The 27,992-nt window shown below is 46.6% G+C and overlaps 2 protein-coding genes across 3 annotated transcripts in view; both read right to left on the bottom strand.

Annotated features, from left to right (window-relative positions):
- Cdk5rap1 (CDK5RAP1 mitochondrial tRNA methylthiotransferase) overlaps positions 1-7,919 on the bottom strand; it is a 34,387-nt gene extending 26,468 nt beyond the window's left edge. The window contains exons 1-5 of one of the 2 annotated variants that reach the window (XM_021156629.3): positions 7,766-7,919; positions 5,685-6,004; positions 3,894-3,997; positions 3,292-3,326; positions 872-972 (exon numbers count right to left, since the gene is read on the bottom strand). In XM_021156629.3, coding sequence (XP_021012288.1) covers positions 872-972; positions 3,292-3,326; positions 3,894-3,997; positions 5,685-5,985 — 541 coding nt within the window. In that variant the 5' untranslated portion in view covers positions 5,986-6,004; positions 7,766-7,919. The other variant, XM_029474196.1, reaches the window with a different exon arrangement.
- Positions 7,920-11,361: 3,442 nt separating this feature from the next.
- Positions 11,362-27,992, bottom strand: part of Snta1 (syntrophin alpha 1) — a 33,994-nt gene continuing 17,363 nt past the window's right edge. The window contains exons 3-8 of the mRNA XM_021152927.3: positions 19,057-19,261; positions 15,988-16,195; positions 15,755-15,885; positions 13,061-13,257; positions 12,058-12,245; positions 11,362-11,959 (exon numbers count right to left, since the gene is read on the bottom strand). Coding sequence (XP_021008586.1) covers positions 11,867-11,959; positions 12,058-12,245; positions 13,061-13,257; positions 15,755-15,885; positions 15,988-16,195; positions 19,057-19,261 — 1,022 coding nt within the window. The 3' untranslated portion in view covers positions 11,362-11,866. The remainder of the gene's footprint in view (positions 11,960-12,057; positions 12,246-13,060; positions 13,258-15,754; positions 15,886-15,987; positions 16,196-19,056; positions 19,262-27,992) is intronic.

The following is a 27,992-nucleotide window of genomic DNA, read 5'->3' as shown; positions in this document are numbered from 1 at the left end:
ACACTTTGACCAGGCCCAACCACCTGCCTCAACAATTCCACAAGTGTTCATGCATACTTACATAATACACATATACCTACATGTATATGTATGTACATATATATAGTCAGATACATACACATATTGACATATTCTGCATACATTCAGATATATATACAAATATATATATTTGGTGGATGGGGCAGAGGCCCAGATGCCACACTTTATTTCTTCTCTCTGGCCTTTGTAGACCTTCTTAGACAAAAGTTCTTTACAAAATTACCTCATAGATAAAATGTTACACAAAAGGGAGTTACAGAAGGATGTCAATAGTAAGTTCAAAGCAGTGTTTCATTCTGTAAGTTCATTATAAGTTCAAAGCAACAGTTTCACATGGCCTTGCTTTATCACATGGCCTGTGGCTTCATCCTTGGACCTGACCAAGAATGATTTCCTTGATCACAAATCTGTACCAAGCCTATTTTCTTATCCTAGAACAATTAGCCTATGACATATGAAGGTTTACAGAGCGCTATTTGCAGCTTTTAAAGGGCTCAAAATAAATTTAAGAATTATAAAATCATCAATTTGTCTACACAGCATTACTACATGAGAGTGTAAATTCATGTTGATCTGCCCAATAGGGTAAGCTGATGTCCAGGAATCACTAGGCTATGTAACAGTGACAGGAAAGGCATATCAGCAGCAAGAAGTAATCCTGGGACGAAGTCTCTACGGACCCTACATTCTTAGAGCTCACCTGTCACAGGCCATCCAAAATGGTGGGCCATCTCCAGAAAAGTCACTTGTTAGTCTTGGCCCCTCCTAGATGGCTTCTGTCACTCAAGTAACAGAAGTCTCAAAATGGAATAATCTGAAAATAACTGGATACCTAGAATCCCAATCCTCAGAGGTACTCGAGAGCGTGGTCGCTTTGTCTTCAGGACTTTCAGCTGATGTAAACGGTTCCAGATGGTCTGCTCAGCCTTCTCCCTGCAAAGATCCAAAGTGGTGAAAATGAGCCAAAAATAAACTGCAGAGCAAAATAGAACAGGACAACGGAAAGAAAAATGAAAGCCATCTGAACCCTTTCACAGGTATCTACCTTTAACTCAGGGAAACAAACTGGAAAAGCACCACTTGCTATCATTCTTTTACCCTGATGATATCCTCCCAATACTTGTAGAAATCCAGACTAGCCTTAAACAAAACTCAAAAACCACGTTCTTCACAAACCCTTCCCCAACTCTTCTGAGAGTCTCCTCCCTTTAGGTACACTCCATCTTAACTCTGCTTCTCCTGAACTTGAAAATCTGCTTTTGTTGTTTCAAACATTCGGTAGCCCAAGCCCACCTAAACCTCATTGTGTAGCCTAAACTGTCCTCAAACCATCTTCCTTGATCTCCCAGCTACTGGAATTGGCTACCACCCTGGCTTGTTTGATGTTTACTTCGTATTTTCTGTCAGATGTTAGTGGGCTACTTATAGATTTGCCTTAGTCCCAGTATCAGACCAAGCTCTTAAAGCCTGGCTTGGGCTGGTGAGATGGCTCAGTGGGTAAGAGCACCCGACCGCTCTTCCAAAGGTCCAGAGTTCAAATCCCAGCAACCACATGGTGGCTAACAACCATCCGTAACAAGATCTGGCGCCCTCTTCTGGAGTGTCTGAAGACAGCTACAGTGTACTTACATATAATAATAAATAAATCTTTAAGAAAAAAAAAAAAAAAAAAAAAAGCCTGGCTTTATGGAAGGTTCATTTCTGAATCTCTCCTAACAACCAGCTCAGCATCAATCAACAGAGGCCCCATAAGAAACACGTCAGATCAATGAGTCAATGTTAAAGGCAGCTGTGGAAACACTAATAGTAACAGGCCTGAACAACAACAAACAGAAGAGGGTGTGTTTGCTTGTTTTTAAACTCATTTCTTTAATTTGGTATGCATATGGGTGTTTTGCCTACATGTATGTTTGTGTACCCAACAGCTGTGTGCCTAGTGCCTGTAGAGGGATCAGATCTGTAGGGGGTGCTGAGGTCCTATTCCCCAACTGGCTCTTGATCAATAAAGATGCCAGGGACCAAGTGCTGGGCAGAAGGAAAGAGATGGGATTCCAGGTCCTCACAGGAAGCTAAGAGATGCAGGAAGAAAAGGGAGATGTCACCATGCTTTGGAGGGAGAAAAGGTGACCAGTCATCATGTGGGATCTCAAGCTGAGTAACCATAGCCCGATTCCCCAGGAGGGAGATTAGAAGTGCACAGCAACTGAGACAATAAGGCAGGTTCAAAATAAGTTTGTGTGTGTGTGTGTGTGTGTGTGTGTGTTTCATCCACAGATCTGAGGGAACATGAACAAGGCTGGTAGCACAGTCTGCCAGGAGCTTAAAGCAGGGTGGCAAAAACTACATGCTACACAGATGCCCTGGAACTGGAACTGAAGATAACTGTGAGCTGCCATGTGGGTGCTAGAAACTGAAGAGCAGTCAGTGCACTTAACTGCTGAGCCACCTCTACAGTCTATCACTTTTGATGAACTTATGACCAAGTACTTCCTAGCCACCTATGAAGATGCCACTTATCTCTTTTCAGAATTCTATTTCCCAACCATCTGGCTACACATCAAATCAGGTACATACATTACAAGAATATGCCATTAGGAGCCAGAAAACATCAGGAAATGTAGGAGCTCAGCACTTTTGGTTTAAAAACTCTATAATGTATAGATCTTGGTTTGGGCATTTTTGTAGCTATTCTTCACTTTTTAGGCAGATCTCACTGTGTAGTCCAGAACTCACACTCCTCCTCCTCAACTTCTGCAGTGCTGGGATTGTAGTGTGTACTACTATGCCCAGATAGCATGGGTTTTGTAAGAGAAACAACCTCACACATAGCTATTGTGAGAATTAAATTAATACATCCATGTATACTGTTCACATGGAATCCAACACACAGGTCATGCTCAGCAAATGTCATCCAGTTATATCAGGACTATCTCTAATATAGGAAAAAAATCTTAACTCTCACTGACCTGCAGCCATTGGTATATCGCCATAAGCAAGCCTCCTTGGCATGATTATACACAATATATTCACTTCTTATGGAAAGAACAAATGTGTAGGGGCTAGAGAGATGGCTCAGTGGTTAAGAGCACTGTCTGCTCTTCCAGAGGTCCTGAGTTCAATTCCCAGCAACCACATGGTGGCTCACAACCATCTGTAATGGAATCTGATGACCTCTTCTGGTGTTTCTGAAGACAGCTACAGTGTACTCATATAAATAATAAATAAATAAAACTTTTAAGAACAAATTTGTACCTGATAGAACACGTGACAAGAAGGATCACATCAGCCTAGTAGAGAGCAAGAAAAAGAAACTTAGAAACTTTGAGAAGAGCCTTGCAGAATCACTACCATGCAGTCCACCTGCTTTTTTTCTATTATTATGATAAAATAAATCCTATCATTTTAACCATTTTTAAGGCTATAGGGCTATAACAAGAACACTTGAATGCTATACTGTAACCACTCCCACTGTCTCCTTTGAGAACTTCCCAATGAAAGTTCTTTATCCATTATGCATTAACTTCTTAAGCCTTACCTCCACTCTCCACAAGCAATCTTTCTCAAATTCTACATCCTCCTGCCTCCACTTCCCAAGGCTAGGATTACAGCCACATGTAATCACAACAAGTTTGATAACTCCTTTCCTGAGGATGAACACCATCACGAGAACTCAAAACAGCTGAACTAGAATATGCCTGTCCTGTGGTACACGTCACTAAGAGAAATTAACACGTCACTCAAAGGAACTAACTCAGCAGACAGCAACCTCTTCCTGAGATTCACTGCATCTAAGAACCTGCACCAAAGCAGAGGAGCCCAAGCCCAGGAAACAGGGAAGCAAGGAATTCAAGTACCTCTTGGAGGTTGCTCGTCCGAAGGTAGCCACTCTTCTGTAAAATGGACCAGGCTATCTCTGTGTCGTTCACGTTCATCTGACAGCCATAGGTCTCAAGGTAGACTGCAACGAAAGGCAGGCTGATTCCAAGGTAGGCAGAGGGCCACATGTCTTGGGCCTCCCAACCAAAGCCCTCAGAAACACCCAAAGCAACTGATTATCCACAAAGTCCAATGTTGCCTCAACCCTAAAACACCATCAACTGCCAGAAATTAGTAACAGCCTTTCAGAACAAGAAAGTACCATATCACATACACACGCCTATTATGTGCATAGTATCGGAAATATAAGGGAAGTGTGCCCCTTTAGAATCAAGGAAATAGGCCTATAGAAGCAACTAAAACAGTAAGGGCTAATGACCCTTTTTATTCATCTAAGGAAAACCTAAATTCAAGTCCCTGTATTACATACAGTCCTCCCTCTAAACAAAGGGTTCTCTAGCCTCTGGAAGCAGCAGCACTGGCCAGAGGGTACACACCACAGATTAAAAATGAAAATGACATGGTCACATTATGAAGTAAAAATACAAATTTACACAAAGTTCGAAAACATGAATTTCACACTTCAGTAGGCTCTTTCAAATCATATTTCTAGTTACAACCCCATTACCACCAGCAGACTATAATTCCAAGTGGAAGCCAGGCATAGTGGGTCATACCCATAAAGCCAACACATAGGAGGCCAAGGCAGGAGAACCATGGATATGAAGCCAGCCTGAGCTACACAGTAAGCTCCAGGACAACCTGGGCTAAAGAGACATATTATTTCTCAAAAAGCAAAACAAAAAATGAAACAGAAAACATCGGGGTTTTTGTTTTGTTCTGGCGGAGTCTCAACTAGATAGCTTTGGCTAACCTGGAACTCATTTTGTAGACCAGGCTCGCCTTGAACTCACAGAGACCCCACTGCTCTGCCTGCCAAGTGCTGAGATCAAAGGTGGGTGCCACATACCTAGCCAATTTTCTTCATATATATTTTGGAAGATAGTAGGCACACATGCCATGGCACCAGTTCGGAGGTCAAAGGACAACTGTGGCAGTCAGCTCTCTCCTACCATGTGGGTCCCAGGGATCAAACTCAAGTCATCACACTTAAGAGCAAGCAACTTTACCTTCTGAGTCATCGTGCCCAAAGGAAAAAAATTCTAAATCAGAAGAGGTGGCAGACATCAGTGATTCCATCAGTTAGGAGGCTGAGGCAAGAGGGTTGAGTTCCAGACTAACCTAGGCTACACAAGACCCAGCTTCAAAAAACAGGGAATAGGCTTGGGCAAGATGACTCAGTGGATAAGGCCTCTGCCACCAAGCCTGATTTTAACCTCTCAACTCACATGGTGGAAGGAGACAACACAAGTTATGCCCTGACCTCCACAGCTGCTGCACACTGACAATAAATGATGTAATTTAAATGCAATCCTAAAAATTATAATTAAAACGGGGATTGCAGTATCTCCATACGTAACCAGTGAGTGGACTACAATTCACGTGTGCACAGCTTTGAGTGTTTTCCTGAGGAGATGAGGATGCTGTGGATGGAGCTCAGAGCATCACAGATGCTAGGCAACCACCCCACCACACAACTCGCCCCCAGCCCAGCCCTTCAGTTTCTTTAGAGTAATGCTACTTCGTGGGCTCTGATGGTTTTATATTAATCAACCTACCCACACTATCAACTTCCTAAAGCCAAGAGCAATCAGGCTACAGAGGCTGCAGGGGAGCAAGGAAGCCAAAGGGAAAAAAATAAAGCCAACCTTTTCTCTGCCTTCCTAGAAGTTCATCCCCTGAGAGATAGGGAGGTGGGTCCTCCACCTCTGGAGAAGATGGTTTCTCTTGAGGAACTGAAGCACTTCTTAAAAAATGCTGAAAAGTCGGTCCAGTGGCTAGCCTGGAGCTGAAATCCTTCTGAGCTTCTGAGCTCTTCCCCTCTGGACTGGGACAGGGAGTGCTGGACACACTGCTTTGTGCTCTGCAGGTCTTAAGCAACACCCAGCACATGGAGGTGAACGGTGCTGACAACCTCTGTGCTTGGAGGACACACTGTAAAGGATGCATGGCACCTGCAGCCCCAAATCTGCAAAGGAATGAAACACACCAGTATTTACAGCACACTCCATACAGGACTGCTCTGGACACTCCTCCTCGATAAAACAGAAAAAATGCTTTTTGGGGGGGGGGGGGAGCAGGGCTCATAAGAGGTGTTGAGACTTAAATCTCAGGATTGTTCTGGGCTGGCCTGGAACTCAACTTCCTACGTAGTCCAGGCTGGGCAGATTGTGAGGTTAGGTGGTTGGTTGGTTGGTTGGTTGGTTGCTGTTTGTTTGTTTGTTTGTTTGTTTTTTGAGATCTTCTTATGAAGTCCATACTGACCTCCAACTTTTCTCATTGCTCTCACCTCAGTCTTCCAAATGCCAGAATCACAACCCAGTTCCAAGGTACTGTTTTGTTTTATTTTGTTTTGACAGGGTTTCTCTGTATAGCTGACTGTCCTAGAACTTGCACTGTAGACCAGGCTAGCATGAAATTCAGAGATCAGCCTGTCTCTGCCTCCTGAGTGCTGAGATTTAAGGTGTGCACCACCACCTCCCTTAAGGTACGTTTTATGATAGTTTACCTTAATCTAAGCATGGTAAACCTATATTCCCAGTAACCTGGGAGGCTAAGGCAGGAAGATCATTTGAGCCCAAAAGTTCCAGGACTGCCTGGACAACAGTGAGGGTTCTTAAAACATATCATATCTCTAATTTACAGGTGAAAATAAATAAAGGCGGCCCAGTGCCATGGCTTAGTGGATGAAGGCACCTGCCACCAAGCCTGACTCCCTGAGAGCCACACAGTAGAGAGAAAGAATTCTTTGCCATAGATTCTTCTATCTCTACACACACACTATGTATGGCACATTCATGTGCATGAGCACAGGAACAAAAACCAAATAAATAAAATGTAATTAAAAAAAAAACACACACACACACACACTAACCTACTCTCTTGTCGGAGAGGAGACTTTTGGTTTGAGTTTTAATTTTTTTCACATTTTTTATGCATATTATGGTATGTGAACTTTCAAATCATCTACCTCTGCCCTTTAATTGTTGTGTGACCACGTTTTTACAAGTCAAATTCCCACCTCTGGACTACAAATGTCACATCCATTTTGGAAAAAAAAAAAAAAGTACAATAGGACCTTACCCCTTGCCAGATGTTATAAGAATCACACATTAAAAACCTAGATTGGGGGTGGGGGTGCTCTAAGTAACCCCTTAGAGCCACTATCTTCCAAAATATACTTAGAGCACTGACTGTTCTTCCAGAGCCTGAGTTCAATTCCCAGCAACCACGTGGTGGCTCACAACCATTCACTAGCAGCCCATACTTCATTTCAAAGCATGGATCTTGGCCGGGTTCTGGGCGCGCCTTCATGTCTGAGTGTTGGGGTGGGGAACGGTCCTTTCTGATGAACCTGGTGGAAGGTTCAAAAGCTTCAAGTTTTTACACAGCACAACGCGGAACCACCTACCACATCCAAGCGTGTGAGTGCTAGGCGTTGCGGCGGCACTTCGTGAGCCCCGTAGCCCCCCTCCGAGGCCTATCAGACCCCATATCTGCTTCACAGGGCAAACAAACACTAGGGCTTGGAAGGACGCTGTGACTTGGCCAAGGACACACAGGAGCCGGCAGCGGGGCTGAGCTACACTCGCAGCGGTCCTACTCAAGGCCTAACACTGCCCAGTGATACCTTCTCCTAGCGCTTCTGGCTTTTCCTGGACGGTGCGAGCCCGCCCTGCGCCACCGCAGGTCACCCGCAGGACACTAAACTCCATCTCAAGCCTCTCACCTCCCACAACTGCAAGGTCCACGTCCGAAACCGGAAACTGTCGATCTGCGTGGGTTCCCTTCTCAGGAGTCCTCCGCTGCGCGCCTAGGCGTGAAACTTCTGTTCCGCCGTGACTTCGCCCGCGGTGTTCTAACGGAAGTGTTTCCTGCCGGCCTCGAGTCCCAGGACCCTGGCTTTGAAAAATAAAGACTTGAGACCTACTACTTCTTTAAATGCTAATACCCCCTCCCCCCCCCAAAAAAAATAAAATAAATAAAGCTTAAAACCAGGTAGGCGGGCTGGAGAGATGGTTCAGCGGTTAAGAGCACTGAGTGCTCTTCCAGAGGTCTGGAGTTCAATTCCCAGCAACCACATGGTGGCTCACAACCATCTGTAAAGAGATCCAATGGATGCCCTCTTCTGGTGTGTCTGAAGACCGCGACACTGTACTATTATGCATAAAACAAATAAATAAATCTTTTTCTTAATAGAAAAAAAAAACAGGTGAGCAGTCTCAGAGTCTGTATCTGCCTTTGCCCCAACAGAGTAAGGGATTCTTAGGGGTGTTCTGCCCCCCGGAAAATAGGAGCTCTGACTTCTCCTCAAGCCTGTCACCCGTTAGCTCCCTCCTGCCATATGTACTTTCCTTCCCTCTCCTCACCAGACCCTTTAAGAAAAGGGCCACCATGGGGCTGGTGAGATGACTCAGCGTGTAGGACACTTGCTGTTTGACGACCTGGGGTCTAATCCCCAGAACCCACAAGGTGAAGGGAGAACTGGCAAGCCCTCTGAACTTCACAGATAGGCCATGGGACATGCGACGTCTCACTCACACACACACACACACACACACACACACACACACACACACTTCTCCGGACGCTGTAGCACACTTTCGTTTTCTCAGGAGGCAGAGGCAGGCTAATTCGAAGCCAGAAAGAGCTACATGGTAAAATTCCGTAGTTGATGGATAGATGGATGGACAGACAGACAGATGGGATAGAATAAATGTAAAAAGAAATAGAAAAGAAGCTAAACAGTGGTTTCTGTGGCTAGCTCTGAACGGCCTCGCCTTTCCTGGATCTCCCAGATGGCCCTGAACAGCCTAATTGTTCCTCACTACCTCCTAACCCTACTCCTGTCACATTCCTGCCCTGGCCCTCTCAGCCATTCTCCCTTCCCTGGGGATCCTGACTCTAGCCAAACATACCTCTTCTCCCGCAGACCTAACCCATAGTCCCTACACTCAGGAAAACGCTGAGGACAGGATTCAGCCAGATCGGAGCCCTGAGGTCAGAACCACCCTATGTAGCATAAGTGTTTTTCCAAGCTTCGCCATAAATCCTAGTTTTAAAGTGTAAGACATTTAAGTGTAAAACATTTGGTTGAAGCACAAACTGCAGGTGGACAGTTCAAAAATCTACAAGCATAGAATGAGTAGCAAAGAGGCGCCCCCTCCTGGCCTCTTCCTGTCATGACTCTCACCAAGAGATTGGATTTGGAGGGAAGGAGTGGGGGGCATTCCCAGCCTTCCTCTTTGCCAAGGGGCTTTTGTTGTTTTGTTTTGTTTTGTTTTGTTTTGTTTTGTTTTGTTTTGTTTTGCTTTGCTTTGCTTTCATTTATGTGTTTATGTATCTGGGCAAGAAGCTGGAAGTACTTCTGTGTGGAAAGCCAGAAGCTAGAGTTGGCTCAGTCTGTAGGACACTTCCAAATGAAGCTGAAGTTACAGGCAGTTGTGAACCACCTAATGTGGGCCCAGAATCAAACTCTAGTACAATCCTCCAAAAACTGCTCAGCTATCTCTCCAGCCCTCCAACAGTTTCTGTAATACATTACCTCTGCATTCTCTGGGTAAGGCATTTTGGACCTCATTCTCCTGTTTCAGAGACAGTCTCAATGAGCGTGTCCCCTCCATACCATAACCTTCAAGAAAGTGGACATAGGAGGTAGGGTCTTCACAAAGTGACTAGGTCATAAAGGTAGAACCTCATGGTTACCTTATTTAAAAGAGCCCAAGCTGGGCACAGTGGCACACACCTTTAATCCCAGCACTCAGGAGGCAGAGGTTGGTGGATCTCTATAAGTTCGAGGCCAGCCTAGTCTACAGAAAACGTTTCAGAACAGCAAAACAGAGAAAGAGAAAGAAAACCCTATCTTGAAAAAAAAAAACAAGTTTTTGAAAAGACTCACTCATTTTACAAATGCGAGGGTGAAGTGGTCATGTGCAAAGGCTCATACAGCAGTCCTCGGGACCAGCCGCAGTTCACTCTGATCCCAAAGCCCTATTCTTAGCACTGACTCACTCAGCCTCAGACTGGCTGGGTTCCCTCTGGGGCTGTGCTGGCTGACAGTTGAATAACCATAGCCAAGTAGTGACTGCTGACTCCAGTCTCCTTGCCTGTAGGGTGGCAACTGTGTGGTGAATACATTGCAGTGTGGGGAAGACATGGATAAGGAGTGGGGCCGAAGGATCTGGGGCTGTGGCAGTAGTCCACTGTGCGTTCCCGGGCTAGTGTGGGATTGAGGGACTGGTGAAGGTTAGAAAAAGAAACAAACTCCTCTGATTCCAGAAGTTTGGGGACGCCGTGTTCTGCCGGCTCTAAGACCTGAATGTTCTACCTGCCACGATCATCTTTCATCTAATTCTGCTACTTGGTGAAAGTGGCCACCGTGAGCACTCCTTCCCCCTCCACCCCACTGTGACTGTATGTTCTCTTCACCACTGTCAGGCAGAGGACCTGAATGGCCCATGTCATTGACTGTTCTTTGCATTCCACAGACCTACCCACGGGGCAAGCACACCCTAAGAAGCCCAACCAACAGCCCAGAACAAAAGCACCCTGCCCAGCCCAGTCGTAAAACTGTCAATGCACAGCCCAGGCTCATGAAAGGAAATGTCTGCTGTTGCAGGCATAGAGACTGGACTGGGTTTGTCCAGGGTGGGGGTCACTGGTGTCACAGGAATCTCAGGAGAAGCTGACTGAAGCATGTCCCCCTCCACTGCATCCATTCCAGTGTCTCCTCCTGACAGAAATGAAACCAGGTAAGGGAGCCTGGTCCCACTGTCCCCTCTGCTAACTCCCTGTGTCTGACCAATTGGAATCACACTTTTGATTGCAGGGGATTTTGATGGATTTCTTCCTGCTGAGGATAAAGACCTCTCAACGTTGCTCTCTGCCACATCACCGGGGACTACAACAGATGTATCCTAGATGCTTCTGGGTGAGCAATTGGTTGGTGGATATATAGGTGAGATAGATGGGTAAGGAAGACTGGAAAATCTCTACTTAACCACATCTCCCCATTTCCTAGTGCCTAATTTCTAACCAAGCTAATTAAGTAACTTTATGGGACAGTTTCCTCATTGGCTGGAATTTCATAAGAGACCTCAGACAGGAAACAATCCAACTCAGCCACTCTCAAATTTCTGACCCACAGAATGGAAGACAGGATGATCTGCTAGATTGTAGGGTCACTTACCACAGAGCACAGATAAAGCCAGTACTCACTTGAAGACCCAGTTCTCCAGGAAAGGGGTCTCACACCTTGTTCTGGTTCCTCTGGGACTACAGAGCCACCTCAGAGTCCCAGTGTAAAGACACAAACCACAGACATGGTGCCAGGCTGCCTATGTGCTCACAGGCTGTTTATTATTCAAGATGAAGGAGAGGAGAGAGGAGGAGGAGGAGAAAACCCAGATGCCCCACGGGGCTCAAGGGGAAGTGAACAGAAAGGCTCCTCTTCTTCCTCTTGCCACTGACCCAGAAGACTCCGGCTGCAGAGATCTCAGGGTGGCTTAGGGCCTCCAGGAGGCCTGGCAGCTCTGCTGTTGGCTGGGGACGGGATCCACACAGGGTCAGGTCCCAGGCTCGGAATGGCTTCTGTGTACACAAAATATCTCTCTTGGAAAGGCACTGGTGGAGGTGAGCAGTAGGAAGGCTGCCCATCACAAGCCAGACTCGCTGTCCCAGGTCTGAGTTCTGCTTCCTCAGGCTGGTCTCTGAGGCCCTAGTTCCCCTCCTCTCCCTTCCCTCAGCCCACAGACGAGCAGGCAGTCAGCAGAAGGACAGGTCAGGCCACAAGATGAACGATCCTCTTCAGGGCTGGTGCATCTGACAGCTTCTAGGCCAAGAGCCCCAAGCGGGTGACCTTGGCGGACAGGAAAGAGTGGATGATAAAGACCATCGTTTTGGGACACGAGTGCAGGTCCAGCTGCTGCAGAGTGGACAGAGAGAAGGGTCAGGAATTCTGTCCAGACTGGCCTCCAGAAGAGCATCCCCACCCCCAGGATGCAGAGGTGGTCCTCCACTTACGATCTCTCCTTCAGCACCCCCAAAGTCCAGGAAAAGGAGACTCGTGCCGTCATCTGATGACATCTGAAGTTTCTCGAAGGGCTGTCGGAGCAGCACGGCTCGGGCTGCTCCAGGCTCAGCTGCCCACAGGGTGAAGCCCTTGTCAATGTGCACAGACAGGCTGCAGGGACGGCCATTCCATGTGCAGGCTGCAGGAGAGCAGTGAACACAGACCCTGGCACCTCAGTGATCACAAAGCCCACTCAACTCCTAAAGCAGCTCCAGAACCTGCCTGCCGTTCCTCCATGGATGGGAGGCTCCCTCTGTCATGACACCGAACAACTACTGGCCCAGCCACCCTATCCTAAAATACAGAAGGTGGGCCTTCGAGGACCCACTGCTGCATCTTGCTTCGTTTCCAGCAAAGCCACCTGTGTTAGGGAAGCTTGGACTGGGGTGTGGCTCAGTAGAAGAGTATGTAGCTATCATGTACAAGGACTTGGGTTCAATTCTCAGCACAATAAAATAAATGGGAGTTAAATTCTGTGATGGACACCATGTTTACCCCATAAAGGTGCAAGATTAGCAGGCTAAATTTAAATTTTATATAAACTGGATAATTTAGATTGACATAAGAAAGTATTCACGGTTTACCTGAAATTCAATCTAACAGGTGCCCTATCTTACCTACAGCCTCACCCCCAAGACAGGATCTCACTGTGTAGCCCTGGCTGGCTTGGAACTTGCTATATGGATCAGGCTGGCTTCAAACCCACAGAGATCTACCTGTCTCTGCCTCCCCAAGTGCTGGAATTAAAGGTGTGTACCACCTCGAATCCTCGCCAGCAGAATCACAGGAATAACATAAGAAAAGACACCAGGAAGAAATGTCTCCCTTCCTCCCAGAGCATCTGCATACGCCAGACAGGGGCCCCTGGAAAAGCCCAACCTCCCTCTAGAAGCACCATAAAAGAAGAAACTTGAACTGAACGCCTCTAGGCACAAGAGGCTCCACCTGGCACACCTGTAGACACTTCTTGTACGCCTTCAGCAGCCCGATGACAGCCATCCACCAACTGTCGGGTCCAGGCTGCCAGCTCTTGCGGCGACTCCACACTGAACAGGTGAGTGTCCACACCGTGCCGTGTACCCGTGCGCAGGGCAAAGGAGAGTTCTGCATCATAGGGCACTGAGCCCTTGGAGGGGCCTGAGTGCACCAGCCTGTGTGCAGAGCAGAGGGCCAAGCATGAGGCCTTGGAGCAGGGTGGGGCCGAGGCAATGACCTGCATCCTTCAGCATCTTACAAGGGACAGGAGTTGCGGGGGTTCATCTCCTCCATCTTCCCCTGACGCTTATTTCAGCCTTAGTCATGTCCTCCACACATGTGCTTTCTCTGACTGAATACTCACGCTCTCCCTCGCACTTGGCTCAATCCCACTTCCTGTAGATCGCTGTTCATATATCCCCTACTCTGTCTAAAGGAGCTCTTTGTCACTACCAGCTTACTTTTCACCAGGGTTGCAGAAATTGTACACTCTGAATGCTTTTGTTATTTGGATGGGGTTTCACTCTATCACCTTGGCTAGCCTGGAACTTGCTATATGTAGATCAGGCTTGATTCTTCAGCTCCTACCCACTGAGTACTGGGATTACAGGCATGTGACCCACACCCAGCTGAAATTATATGTGTATGTATATAATTTGGCCCAGCCAAAATGATACATTTTACTTATTAGTTTTGGTAGGCTTTTGGCTGACCTTTTCAAGAGCTAGACTAGGGTAAAAGTTCTTGTCTATTTTATATAACACTATATTCCCAGTAATTTAAACTATGGGCACACAGTAGGTGTTTAATAAATACCTGTCTTAATTAACAAGTCACTAGATTAGACAGACAATCTAAAACCTATTACTTGTCAGCTGGCACAGAAACCAGGCTAGGCAATCATGGTAACCATGGTAACAAGGGCCCCAGACCCTGCAGCTTGATTCTCACTTGCTGTGTGGCCTTGGGCAGCTCACTGTCCCTCTCTGGCCACCAAACCTCTAAGTTCTGGCTCTGAGCCTCTCTGTTCCTCACTCCACCCACTCTTAGTTTCCCTTGCGAGTGTTAACTGAAGCTCCCACATTCCAGCCCTGAGCCTCAGACCATCCAGCCCCCAGACTTCTGAGCCACATTCCCTATGTTTCCCACATTTGCTCTGGACATGACTCAGCATCTCTGGAACCTCCTCTACAGACACCCCAACTCCATTCTCGCTGCCCCCAGCAGCGCATGCGCGCGCACACACACGCACTCAGAACCTCCTACTCACCCACGGCCTCCTGCCCATCTGGCAAGCACTGAGCCTGTGAGCTCCCACCCATGCGATTTCCACTGCAAATGCCACAGTTCTCCATCTGTGTCCCCACCCACCTGCTCCCCTCAGCCGCAGGCCTTCCCAAAGCTATGGCAGCCTCCCAGCTTCTGCCCTTCCCTTCCCAGTGAATGTTCTCTGTGGCAATCGCAGAGCTTCCTCTACATCACAGCCCCGGTCTCCTGACTCCCAGCTTAGCCCCTCTGGCACAGCTTGCCACACGTGTTAAGATAGTGCTGGGGCTGAAGAACGGCTCAGTGGGAAAAGTGACTGCTGCCCTAGCATGAGGCCTGAGTCTGGGTCCCTGGCATCCATGTAAAGCCAGGTATGGCAGCAGCCGTTCACAGTCCCAGTGCTATGGAAAGCAGAGACAGGGACGCTGACCCTTAGCCTGTCAGTCTAGTCAAAACTTCAAGCTCTGAGTTCAATGAGAGACTCTGGGTTTTTTTCTTGTCGTCGTTTTGGTTTTTTTCGAGACAGAGTTTATCTGTGTAGTCCTGGCTGTCCTGGAACTCACTCTGTAGACCAGGCTGGCCTCAAACTCAGAAATCTGCCTGCCTCTGCCTCCCAAGTGCCGTGATTAAAGGCGTGCGCCACCACGCCCGTCTGAGACTCTGTCTCAAAAACATAGTATGAAGTGGCAGTGACAACACATGCCTTTAATCCCAGCAGCTAGAGGCAGAGGCATGCAGATCTCTACAAGTTCAAGGCCAATTTGGTCTGTGTTACAAGTTCCAGACTATCCAGGGATACTTAGACTCTGCCTCACAAAAATTATATGTATGTTTGTATGTATGTATATGCACAGAAATATATGTGTGTGTATACACACAAACATATGTGTGTGCTTACCATATATGTATATATACATACATATGTACATGGACATGTTCTAGCACTTCATACCTCTATACCTCTGACCACTCCAAAGATGTTCTACCACCCCTCCTCAAAAGGCACACTCCTCACTCATCACGGTCCATTGCAAATGTCACCTCCTCCTTACATCTCCCTTGGCCAAGTCAGACAGTAAAGTATCTCCTATAACCTTCAATGTAACGGCTCTTCGGTGTCTGTCTCCCAACTCTGGATTCTCTCAGAGGTAGTAATTGTCCCCTGAACCATGCAGTATCAGATGTAGGTGTCAGTAACTAAGTGACAATTGTCACTTTCCATTTGTCTGCTCTGAGCCTCAACTTTATAAATGAGGAAAGTGTGGCCGAGAAGGAGTGGAATGAGCCTCAGATCACCTGGGGAATAACTGGAGGCAGAACAGGGCTAAGGTTTGGGGCTTCTGGGGCCTATCTGGAATACCACCTTCCCAAGCCTGCGAGCAACACAGTTCCCCTGCTCCTCGGTACCTGGTGGCAATGAGCGGGGCAGTGCGGGTCGGCCTGCTCAGGGCCTCTCGGCTCTGAGGGAGAGAGCAGTAGAAGAGCAGCTCCTTCTCAGTCAGCAGGGCCAGGGTTGGTGCCGTTCCCCCGCTGGGCAACTGCAAGCAAAATGGTAATGAGGAGAGTGGAAGGGAAAGGAGTCCCCGGGCCAGGAGGAAATGGAGTGATAAGGGGTACCGGAAGTGGGACCCAGCAAGCACCTGTTCTGTCAGCCAGCCAATCTGCTTGATGTCCTGGCTCCCAGCTGTACCTGTGGCTGTCAGCAGAGCCTGGAGCTCATCTTTGACCCAAGGTATGAATGTGCCGATCTGCGCTTGGATGGCGCCCGCCCATGACCTTGCGCTGGCCTCATCCTTGGCCCTCAAGAAGACAGCGTCCTGGCCGTCCGCTGCACAGATCTCCAGGTACCTGAAGGCAAAGTGGGATCCAAGTCAGGCATGTCACTGGTCAGCTATCCAGCCTAGGCATGTGACCCAACAAACCCACCCACTGCCAAACTGGAGGAAACCACACCGGGCATCCATGAGAGATAAGGACTGAGTTTGGTGCTAGAGTCTCAGCCAAAGGTGTTAGATCCTGGCAGGATCTAGAGACAAGAAGCTACAACACACACACACATACACACACACACACAAATTTCTATACACCCACTCAAACATGTGCTAGCGGCTGCAATTATGGTATAGAGATCTTTTCTCCTGGTTTCTATGAAAGGTTCCTGCTGAGATAGTTTTCCAGTCATCCCTGTTGCCTAGAATCTAATTCGTCTACTAATAGGGGAAATACATTTAAAATCTTAAGATACAAAGTTTACTTATAATAAAGACATAGGCCAAGTGGTTTACAAGTATCAAGTAATCAAAGCACTATAGAGCTAAGGCAGGCAAGAACACACTAAAGAGACTCTACCCCCACCCCTAACCCCCAAAAAGCCAGGTCTGGTGGCTCACATCTGCAATGCCCACACTTGGGAGGCTGAGGCAGAAGGATTCGAAGTTCAAAGTTATCACTAGGGCAGTCAAGATGACTCAATGGGTAAAGGCACGTGCAGCTAAGCCTAACAATTCCTGATTCCTGAGATCCACATGGTAGAAGAGAACTGATGCCTGGAAGTTGTCCTCTGATCACCACACATGTGCACCAGTGCTCACACACACAGGGAGAGACAGAGAGACAGACGGACAGACAGACTGAATAGATAGATAGATAGATAGATAGATAGATAGATAGATAGATAGATAGATAGATAGATAGATAGATAAATAGATAGATAGATAGATTTAATAACTGAGTGTACTGGCTGGTTTTGTGTGTCAACTTGACTCAAGCTGGAGTTGTCACAGAAAAAGGAGCCTCCCTTGAGGAAATGCCTCCATGAGATCCAGCTGTAAGACATTTTCTCAATTAGTGATCAAGGGTGGGAGGGCCCATTGTGGGTGGTGCCATCCCTGGGCTGGTGGTCCTGGGTTCTATAAGAAACCAAGCTGAGCCGGGCGGTGGTGGCGCACGCCTTTAATCCCAGCACTTGGGAGGCAGAGGCAGGCAAATTTCTGAGTTCGAGGCCAGCCTGGTCTACAAAGTGAGTTCCAGGACAGCCAGGGCTACACAGAGAAACCCTGTCTCGAAAAACAAAAACAAAAAAAACAAAAAAAAAAAGAAACCAAGCTGAGCAAGCCAGGGAAGCAAGCCAGTAAGTAACATCCTCTATACCTCTGCATCAGCTCCTGCTTCCTGACCTGCTTGAGTTCTAGTCCTGACTTCCTTTGGTGATGAACTGCGATGTGAAAGTGTAAGCTGAATTAAACCCTTTCCTCCCCAACTTGCTTCTTGGTCATGGTATTTGTGCAGGAATAGAAACCCTGACTAAGACACTGAACTATCTAGACTATATGAAACCCTGTCTCAAAAAGAAAAAAAAAAGTTGGAAAACAAGAGAAATTGAGTAGAGAGAAAAGAGAAAGTCCATGCCAGAAAGTATGATGGGAGAGTTCCAGGGGGGTAGCAACAGTGGTGCTGGAAAGGGTTTCCAAAATGTTTTAGGTTACATTAAAGATTCACTCCCTTTGGATTTCTGTACTACATGGAGTAGGACAGAAAACAGAGGCTGGCTCCCAACAACTAGGCTATCCACCTTTAACCCCTGCCTTCCTCTACTGCTGAACTAGAAAGCAAAGTACTTGAATTCATGGCTTCCCTTGCAGGTATGCTTATCATGTGACCAAATTCTAACCAATGAAGTATACAGAGAAGTCTCTAGACATGAAAGTTAAACCTGACTATGCCGGGGCCTATCAAACACGGAAGTGGATGCTCACAGTCAGCTATTGGATGGATCACAGGGCCCCCAATGGAGGAGCTAGAGAAAGTAACCAAGGAGCTAAAGGTTTCTGCAACCCTATAGGTGGAACAACAATATGAACTAGCCAGTACCCCCCGGAGCTCGTGTCTCTAGCTGCATATGTATCAGAAGATGGCCTAGTCAGCCATCAGTGGAAAGAGAGGCCCATTGGTCGTGCAAACTTTATATGCCTCAGTACAGGGAGAATGCCAGGGCCAAGAAGTGGGAGTGGGTGGTTGGGGGAGTGGATGGGGGAGCGTGTGGGGGATTTTTGGGATAGCATTGGAAATGTAAATGAAATAAATACCTAATTTAAAAAAAAAAAGTTAAACCTTTCCTAGATGATAATCTCCAAAGACAGGATCCACCAAATCCACCCCTCCCTACACATAGTCTATTTCTCCCAGCAAAAGTATAAAATTCAAAATACCAGATGTGATGTTCCCATCAATTGCTAAGTGAGAGCAGAAGGACCAGAAATTCAAGGTCTTCCTAGGCTAAGCAGCAAAATTGAGAATAGCTTCATCTACTAGAGACCATTCCTTTAAAAAAAATAATAATAACTATCAAAAAGAAGCCAGGACTACTCCCTAGACCAAGCAACCAGGCAGTGGTGGAACATGCCTTTAATCCCAGCACTTGAGAGGCAGGTGGATCTTCCTGGTCTACAGATTGAGTTCCAGGACAGCCAAGGACACAGAGAGAAACCCTGTCTCAAAAAGGAAGAAGAAAAAGAAGGAGGAGGAAGAGGAGGAAGAAACAAGCAATGCATACCATCACTCCATAAACTCACTCATGCATCCACGTGATCCAGTTGTTAAGTGCCTGTTACACGCCAGCATGGATGCTGCCATCATGTTCATCACTTATATACATCACAGATATCTTTTGTTTGTATTATCTGAGTATCCCCCCCCCATTCCAGCCTCACCTGGGCTCTGGGTCAGTGGGGGTGCACCTCCTTGAGATATACGCCATCTTCAAAGATACGTGTTTGGCCTCACTGAGGTTCCGGGGTTGGGGGCCAGGGGAAGAAGGCTGCCGCTGAAGAGGCGAGGCAGGAGGTGAGTCCCAGCCAACGGAGGTCCCTCCAGCAGAATTCTTGAAATATGGTGAGACCTCCTTCATGTACTTAACTGGTCAGGAGAGAGGTCACCTGTTACCATTGTGGCATGAACCCCATGCCGTACGTATCACAGTTGTCACTAGCTAATTAAGAGCTTAATTTATGACTACTATTATACATTTCTAAGCTAAAGTCTTTGGCGAGGGGTGGAAAATATTGGACACACACAAGTACCCATGTTCTCTTTTAACCTGGTTTATGGACACGTGACTACCGAGAACAAAGACCACACTGTCCAGCTTCCTTTGCAGCAAGGTGTGGCCAAGTGATTAAGTTCTGCAAAGAATCAAAAAGTTTGGGATTTTCAGGCGGCCTGTCCAAAAAAAAAAAAAAAAAAAAAAAAAAACCAGACCACAGAGACAATGGTAGCATATGCCTGCAATCCCAACCTGGGCTACAGAGTGAGATAAGAGAGGGCAGGGGAAGGGACAGAAAACAGAGAAATGGAGGAGAGAGAAGAAAAAAGGGAGAGAGGGATGGAGAGGAAAGAAGCAGGGATGGGGGAGAGAGAACAGTAGCTGTAGCAAGACAGGCTCAGAGCACCAAGATGGAAATCAGGATGTCTGGCTGCTAGCCGCTGTCCTGGCGCTTGCCTCTACCTCTCCGTACTTCTTATCTGCCAGAAGACACTGAATGAGATAGTTCACTATGGTAGTGTTCATTATTATCCTCCAATACAATAATAGTCCTTTAAAGACTTCATTTCCCAGGGTCCTTTGCATTTATAAATAGCCATGTTAGTAAATCTGGCCAATAGCACAAGAGAAGAATAACGTCTGTGAATAGCAGGCTTCTACTGCTAAGGGAAGGGGTATCCTTTCCTTTCTCCCCTCTGCTTCCCTTTCACTGCCCGGAAGCCAGACTGATAGGGTACCATCTACAACATGAGGGCATGAGCCAAGGAAATCCAATTAAAATAGAGATAGCAGGAGGCTGGAAAGAAGGCCTAGCCATTAAGGGTACTTGCTGCTCATCCAGAGGACCCAGGTTCTATTCCCTGTACCAGCATGGCAGCTCACAACTGTCTCTAACTGCAGTTCCAAAGAATCCAATGGCTTCTTCTGACCTCAGTGGGTCATTCAAGCACATGATACAAAGAGATATATGCAAGTAAAAATATCCCAACACATAAAATAATAAAATAAAAATAATTTTTAAAAATTAGATAGTGCAGTCCAGTCCAACTGGACATAAACAGATGCAATTATCTCAGAATTACTTACCTAGACAAAACATTTGAGCTTGAGCCATCGAGCACAACATGCATACACACACACACAAATAAATACTTAAACTTTTAAAAATAATTTTTTGCAGCAAAACATCTACTAGATATGGTGATACCAGAGCCTGTAATCCTAGCTATAAGGAAGGCTGAGGGAGAAGCATCCAAGGTTTGAAGCCAGCCTGGGTGATTTGGCCAGACCCTGCTCAAATTTAAACAATACAAAACAAAACAGGCCAGATGTGTATCATATGACTGTAAATAAACCAAGCATTTGAGAGATAGAAAAAGGGAAATCAGGAACTTGAGACTAGTCTGGGCCACACAAGCCCACACAGCTTGCCTAGCATACACAGGTACTGGGCTCCATCCAACACCAAAGAAAAGAGGAGAGGGGGAGGAGGAGGAGAATGCACAGAGGGAGGTGTGACTTCAGCAGAATACTTGCCTTGCGTGTTCAAACCCCTGAGTTCAATCCTTGGAACCACAAAAAAAGAAGGAAGGAAGAAAAGAGGGAGAACGAGATAGAGAGAGAGAGTTGGGCACAGTGATCACACCTGTAATCCCAGTACCTGAGGCAGGAGGACTGCCAAGAATTGAATGCTATAGAGTAAGTTACAGGCCAGCCTGGGCTACAGAGTAATACTCTGCTAAAAAGAAAAGAAAAGAAAAAACAGGAAGATGAAAATGAGGAAAATGGAAAGAAGGAGGAAGAAAGGAAAGGAAGAATGGAGGGAGGAGAAAGGGAGGGAGGGAGGAAAGGAGGGAGAGAAAGGAAAAAAAGAAACTCCTTTTTTGGGGTTTTTTGGGGTTTTTTTGTTTTTTGTTTTTTGTTTTTTTGGGTTTTTCTCTGTATAGCCTGGCTGTCCGGGAACTCAATTTGTAGACCAGGCTGACCAGAAATCTGCCTACCTCTGCCTCCCAAATTGTGCGCCACCACACCCGGCCTAAAAGAAACTTCTATTACATTGCTGGCCTTTATAAATTTTCTTTTTAGATTTATTTATTTATTTAATGTATATAAAGTTTTGCTTGAGTGAATGTCGATAATCATATGAGTCCCTGGTGTCCTCAGAGGTCAGAGGATGACACTGAGTGCCATGTAGGTGCTGGGAATCAAACCCAGATTCTCTGCAAGAACCATAGGTGCTCTTAACCACTGAGCCCCCTGTCCAGCCCTGCTGATGGCCTTTTTGAAACAAGGTCTCTTAGAATTGACCCAGGCTGACTTAGAACTCAGTAAGTAGCCCAGGCTGACCGCTCCCCCAAATTGGAGCTGAGGCATGTGTGGTCATGTCAAGCCAATGGTATTACCTTTAAGGCACAATAATTTATGGGTCTTTCTTACTTGGGCAGTTAGTGGCTTAAGCAGTATACATACCCAGGGTACCCTGGCAGGTCCCCCCTGTATCACTGAGCAGGTATAATGGACCTTCTCTGATGGTAGAAATGTGTGGCCTGTGCTCTGTACAATAGGGTCACCAGTGGCCACACAGAGCAATGAGTATACGAAATGAGACTAGTACAAACCAGCAGAATGGTTTAAAAGATTTATTTGTTTATTCTATGTGGATGAGCACACCTAGATGCAGATAGCCACACACACCAGAAGAGGTAGCCAGATCCCCGGAGCTGGTAAGACAGGCAGTATTACCGAGATCCATCTGATCTGAGTGCTGGGATCCGAACCCTGAGCTGGTAAGACAGGCAGTATTACCGAGATCCATCTGAGTGCTGGGATCCGAACCCAGCCCCTGTACAAAAACAGCAAGTGCTCTTAACCCTTGAACCATCTCCCCAGACCCTAAACAGAATTTTAAAAAAATTTTTTTAGTTTATTTATTGAATATATGAGTGCTCTGCTGCATCTACATCTGCACACAGGCCAGAAGAGGGCATCAGATGACCTTACAGATGGTTGTGAGCCACCAAGTGGATGCTGGGAATTGAACTTGGGATCTCTGGAAAAGCCATCTCTCCAGTCCCTTAAAATTAATTTTAATTTCAGTTAAGTTAAAAATTTTAAGTTCTGGCTGGAGAGATGGCTCAGTGTATAAGAGCACTGTCTGCTCTTCCAGAGGTCCTGAGTTCAATTCCCGGCAACCACATGGTGGTTCACAACCATCTGTAATGGGATCTGGTGTCCTCTTCTGGTCTGCAGGCATATATGCCAGCAGAACACTGTATACGTAGTAAATAAATTAAACTTTTTTTTTTAAATTAACTTTAAGCTAAGCAGTTATGGAGTTCCATCATTTAGGAGGCAGAAACAATGGGATCCCTGTGAGTTCGAGGCCAGCCTGGTCTACAGAGCAAGTTCCAGGACAGCCAAGACTGCATAGAGAAACCCTGTCTTTAAAAAAAAAAAAAAAAAAAAAAAAGCCAGGCAGTGGTGGTGCATGCCTTTAATCCCAGCACTTGGGAGGCAGAGGCAGGCAGATTTCTGAGTTCTGGGCCAGCCTGGTCTACAGAGTGAGTTCCAGGACAGTCAGGGCTACACAGAGAAATACTGAAGAAAAAAAAAAAAAAAAAGACCTCAGTTGGTCTGGAAAGATGGCTCAGTGGTTAAGGACAGTGGTTGCTCTTCCAGAGGTCCCAGGTATTGGCCAGCACATACATAAAGATCACAGCTCTCTGCAACTCCCGAATCTGACACCCTCACACAGACATACATATAGGTAAAACACCAATGCACATAAAATAAATAAATAAATTATTTAAAAAAATAATTCAGGCAGGCAGATTTCTGAGTTCGAGGCCAGCCTGGTTTACAGAGTGAGTTCCAGAACAGCCAGGGCTACCCAAAGAAACCCTGTCTCAAAAAAGCAAAGAAAAAAACAGAGTCACTGTCAAAAAAAATTAAAAATTTAAAAATTAGCCGGATGGTGGTGGCACATGCCTTTAATCCCAGCACTCGGGAGGCAGAGGCAGGCAGATTTCTGAGTTCGAGGCCAGCCTGGTCTACAAAGTGAGTTCCAGGACAGCCAGGGCTATACAGAGAAACCCTGTCTTGAAAAACAAACAAACAAAAAAATGTTTTTAATTTAAAAACAAAAAACAAGAAACAAAAACACAGGGTCAGCAAGACGGCTCAGCAGTAAAGGCACTAGCCACCAAATCCAATGACTTGAGTTCAATTCCCAGAATCCACATTTTGGAAGAAGAGAACGGACTCCTAAAATTTACCCTCCAATTTCCACACAAATGCTATGACATGTCCTATTCCTGCCTACCAATAAATAGTAAATGTAAATAAAAAATATATATTAATCAGTTGTAAGTAAATTCAAATAGAGAGAACTGATGGCAACCGAACTGACAGGACAGTTCCAGAATATCAACCTAGATCTATGTCTCCATCCAACCGACCCACAAAGCCCCGCTGTACCCTGTGACCCTACCCTACCGACCCACAAAGCCCCGCTGTACCCTGTGACCCTACCCTACCAGCTAGGCTAACAGGCAAGGATATCTGAGCCAAAAAGCTACTCGGACTGCAACGCAGAGAGCCTCTCCTGGGAGCTGGATTCAGGAGGATCAGAGGGTTAAGATTATATTCAGCTACAAAGCAAATCCAAACCAGGATGCTTGAGACCTGTCTCAAAAGAAACAGAAACAAAAGCTTGCGTATGGCCATGCATGAGGAATTCAGGGTTACCCTTAACTACACAGGGAGTCTGAGGTCAGTCCGGCCTATTCCAGAGAGAGAGACATAGACTGACAGACAGGCAGGCAGGCAGGCAGACAGGCACAGACACAGAGAGACAGAGAGACCAATCTCAAGAAGGCATTGTGGCTCACACCTATAATCCTAGCACTTGGGAGAGTTTAAGGCAGATTGCCAAGAGCTCTAGGCTAGTGTGGGCTATGGAATAAGCCCCCCACCCCCAATCTCAAATGACTGAAATAGAAAAAAAAAGGTTAAGGCAAGTTTAGTTCAGGGGATTTGGGTAACACTAGAACCTGGGTCTTACTCTTAGCTTCTCCCTCACAGCCTCAAGATGGCTGCCATAGCTCAAATCAATCATTCCTTATGTCACAAAATATAAAGCAAAAAGATAGAAGACACACAGAAAAATAGCTGTCTCCTTGCACCTGTCTAATGCGCCTGGAGCCCAGAGGTGTTGGATCCCCTGGAGCTGACGTTACAGGTGGGTGTGAGCTGCTTTACATGGGTCCTGGGAACCCAAGTCCAGTCCCCTGGGGTCAGTGTCCCCACCTAGGGAGAACACTGCAGTAAGGTCAGGAACTTCATGAGACTCTTCTATGTCCTCAGAGCCCAGCAGACTTCTCATATGCTCCATGTTCAGCCAATGAACATTTGTCAACTCTAAAGCCAAAGAAACTCCCTGAGCCACTGTTCACCCGGCTGCCCCTGAACCAGGTCATCTCTCTCCCTTCCCACAGGAATGTCCTATAAATGAGGAGCGCTCCAGCTAACTGGTGCCAGAAACAGGGCTTGGATTTCACACAACAAGTCACCGCTCCCTGAGTGAGGGTGGAGACCTGGGGCCCCCAGAGTTTGGCCATAAATAGCCCAGTTCAAAGCCGCCCCACCCCCATTTCTGCTTGACTCACTGGAGCAGATAGGGTGGGACTGCCTACAGACTCTGGCCTCCAGGACTGAGGGCATGACCATGGCCAGCGGCCAAGAGTTTGGAATCTACAAGGATAGGCCCAGCCAGAGTCCAAGCTCTCCCCAGCCAAGTCTCTGGTCCAGCAGCCTGGTATAGCTCACGCAGGAAGCTGAGGCTAATGAAGGAAGCCAGAGAAAGCCAGAGGCAGGCGAGCCCTGCTCCATGATGCAGGAGGAGATTCCACATGAGGCATTCCACTAGATTCCACCACGGAGCAAGGCCATACCCCTGTCCAGTTTAACTGAGGCAACAGGGTCTCATGTGCCCTGCTGAAAGGAGTCATGCTGTTTTGTCTCAATGCAGAAATTTCCAGAATACATCCCAGGGCTCAGTAAATGTCTGTGACTGAATGTCCTGGCCTGGAACCTAGGAAATCTGTTGGCTAGGCTCAAGCTGTTCTCTGTCTGTCCAGAGTGGGTGTTCTCTTCCTCTGTAGAAATCATACTATGAATTCATCTTTTTACTAATCCAAGGGCTCTCTACTCTAACCCAAATGTCAATGCTGTGAACAGAGGAATCCATTCTCATTTCCTGGGGGACACACCCAGCTTCTACTATAGCATTTGACCTATACTAGGTGTCAGGAAAATAACACAAGCTAAGTGTGGTTCTGCTTGCCTGAGATCCCAGCACTGGTGGCTGAGGCATGAAGAACAGATCAAGAACCATATTGGGGGGGAGGGGGGACTGGAGAGATGGCTCAGTGGCTAAGAGCACTGACTGTTCTTCCAAAGGTCCTGAGTTCAAATCCCAGCAACCATATGGTGACTCACAACCATCCGTAATGAGATCCGATGCCCTCTTCTGGTGTGTCAGCTCCAGTGTACTCATATAAATAAAATAAATAAATCAAGAAGAGGAAGCGGAAGCGGAAGCGGAAGAGGAAGCGGAAGCAGCAGCAGCAGCACCACCACCACCACCACCACCACCACGGGGCTGGAGAGATGAGCTCAGCAGTTAAGAGCACTTGTTCTGGCAGAAGACCCAGTTTGGTTCCCAGCACCAACTTAATGGCTCACAACTGTGGTTAACTCTAGTTCTTAGGGCTGCCCCACCCTCTGAAGGTCACACACACACACACACACACAGTACATATACATATGCGCAAACAAAATATTTATATACACAGAATAAAAATAAATGCCTTATTTTTTAAAACTATGTAGGCTACATGGGAATCCCTAGTATTGAACAATGACAAAGAAATTCGTTTACTGATGTGGCTGACGACATTGCTCATTGGTAAAGTGGTTGCCTAACACACTTAAGACCCTGGGGGGAAGAGGAAAGGAAAGAAGATGGGGGGAGTACTTGAAGAGGGGGTGGCATTTGTCAAAAGAAAGGGTATTGAAAAGGCCTAGACCTTGGGGGAGCTAGAACAAGGACATAAATGTGGTCTCCGGTGGCTTGGTTAATGTCCTTATTCTGTGACATAACCTCTATGAGATTTGATTACTTCTTTTCCTGGATCTACCTTTCTTCCTTTCTTTTTCTCTTTCCTTCTTTCTTTTGTGAACACGGTCTCCTGTGGCCAAAGGTGGCCTCAAGTGCATTACGTAGCTGAGGATGACCTTGAACCCTTGATCCTCTTGTCGCTACCTCCCAAGTGCTGGAATTACAGGTGTGCACAGCTGTCGCTCCTCTGGTCTTTTACAGCAGTCTCAGTATATGTGGTTCATGCTGGGCCATGAGTTAGTATCTTTAGCCTCCTGCATGCTGAGGTACCAGCCATGTGTTACCATGCTCAGCTCCTCACTTTAAAAAATAAATCAAGCCGGGCGTGGTGGCGCACGCCTTTAATCCCAGCACTTGGGAGGCAGAGGCAGGCGGATTTCTGAGTTCGAGGCCAGCCTGGTCTACAAAGTGAGTGCCAGGACAGCCAGGGCTACACAGAGAAACCCTGTCTCGAAAAACCAAAAAAATAAATAAATAAATAAATAAATAAATAAATCAAATTTTGATTTAATTTTTTTTATTTGACAGGCTTTCTCTGTGTAGGCCTGACTGTCCTAGAACTCACTCTGTAGACCAGGATAGCCTGGAACTCAGAAATCCTCCTTCCTCTACCTTCTGAGTACCAGGACTAAAGGCATGCACCACCACTGCCTGGCAAAAAAATTTATTTTTATTAGGGGTGAAGAGATGGCTCAGTGGTTAGAAACACCTGCTGCTCTTGCAGAAGACCCAGGTTCAGTTCTCAACACCCACACAGCAGTTCCCAACCTTCAGTAATTCCAACTCGAGGGAATCTCACACCCTCTTCTGGCCTCTGAGGGTGGCCATGCAGGCGCACTTACACACATGCAAGCAAAACACATACATCAATTGTTTTTTACTTTAATTTTTGAATTTTATTATTTTTAGGAATGGGGTGAGAGGTATGCGCACCAGGATGCAGATGTTCTCAGAAGCTAACAGCACTGGGTCCCTTTAGAACTGGAGTGCAGGGTGGGTGCTGGGAACTAATTTCAGGTCCTCTACAAGAGCAGTGTACACTCTTTTTTTTTTTTTTTTTTTTTTTTATTTATTATATGTAAGTACACTGTAGCTGTCTTCAGATGCACCAGAAGAGGGCATCAGATCTCATTACGGGTGGTTGTGAGCCACCATGTGGTTGCTGGGATTTGAACTTCGGACCTTCGGAAGAGCAGTCGGGTGCTCTTACCTACTGAGCTATCTCACCAGCCCCCGCAGTGTACACTCTTAACTCTTTTTTTTTTTTTTTTTTTTTTTTTTTTTTTTTTGAGACAGGGTTTCTCTGTATAGCCCTGGCTGTCCTGGAACTCACTGTGTAGCAGGTAGCAGGCTGGCCTCAGAAATCCGCCTGATTCTGCCTCCCAAGTGCTGGGATTAAAGGTGTGTGCCACCATGCCCCGCTC

The sequence above is a fragment of the Mus caroli genome, unplaced genomic scaffold, assembly GCF_978045245.1.
Source record: "Mus caroli unplaced genomic scaffold, Mus_caroli_1 scaffold_2, whole genome shotgun sequence".
Lineage (NCBI taxonomy): Eukaryota > Metazoa > Chordata > Mammalia > Rodentia > Muridae > Mus > Mus caroli.
Note: the sequence above shows the minus strand (reverse complement) of the source record. Positions and strands in the feature narration are given on the sequence as shown.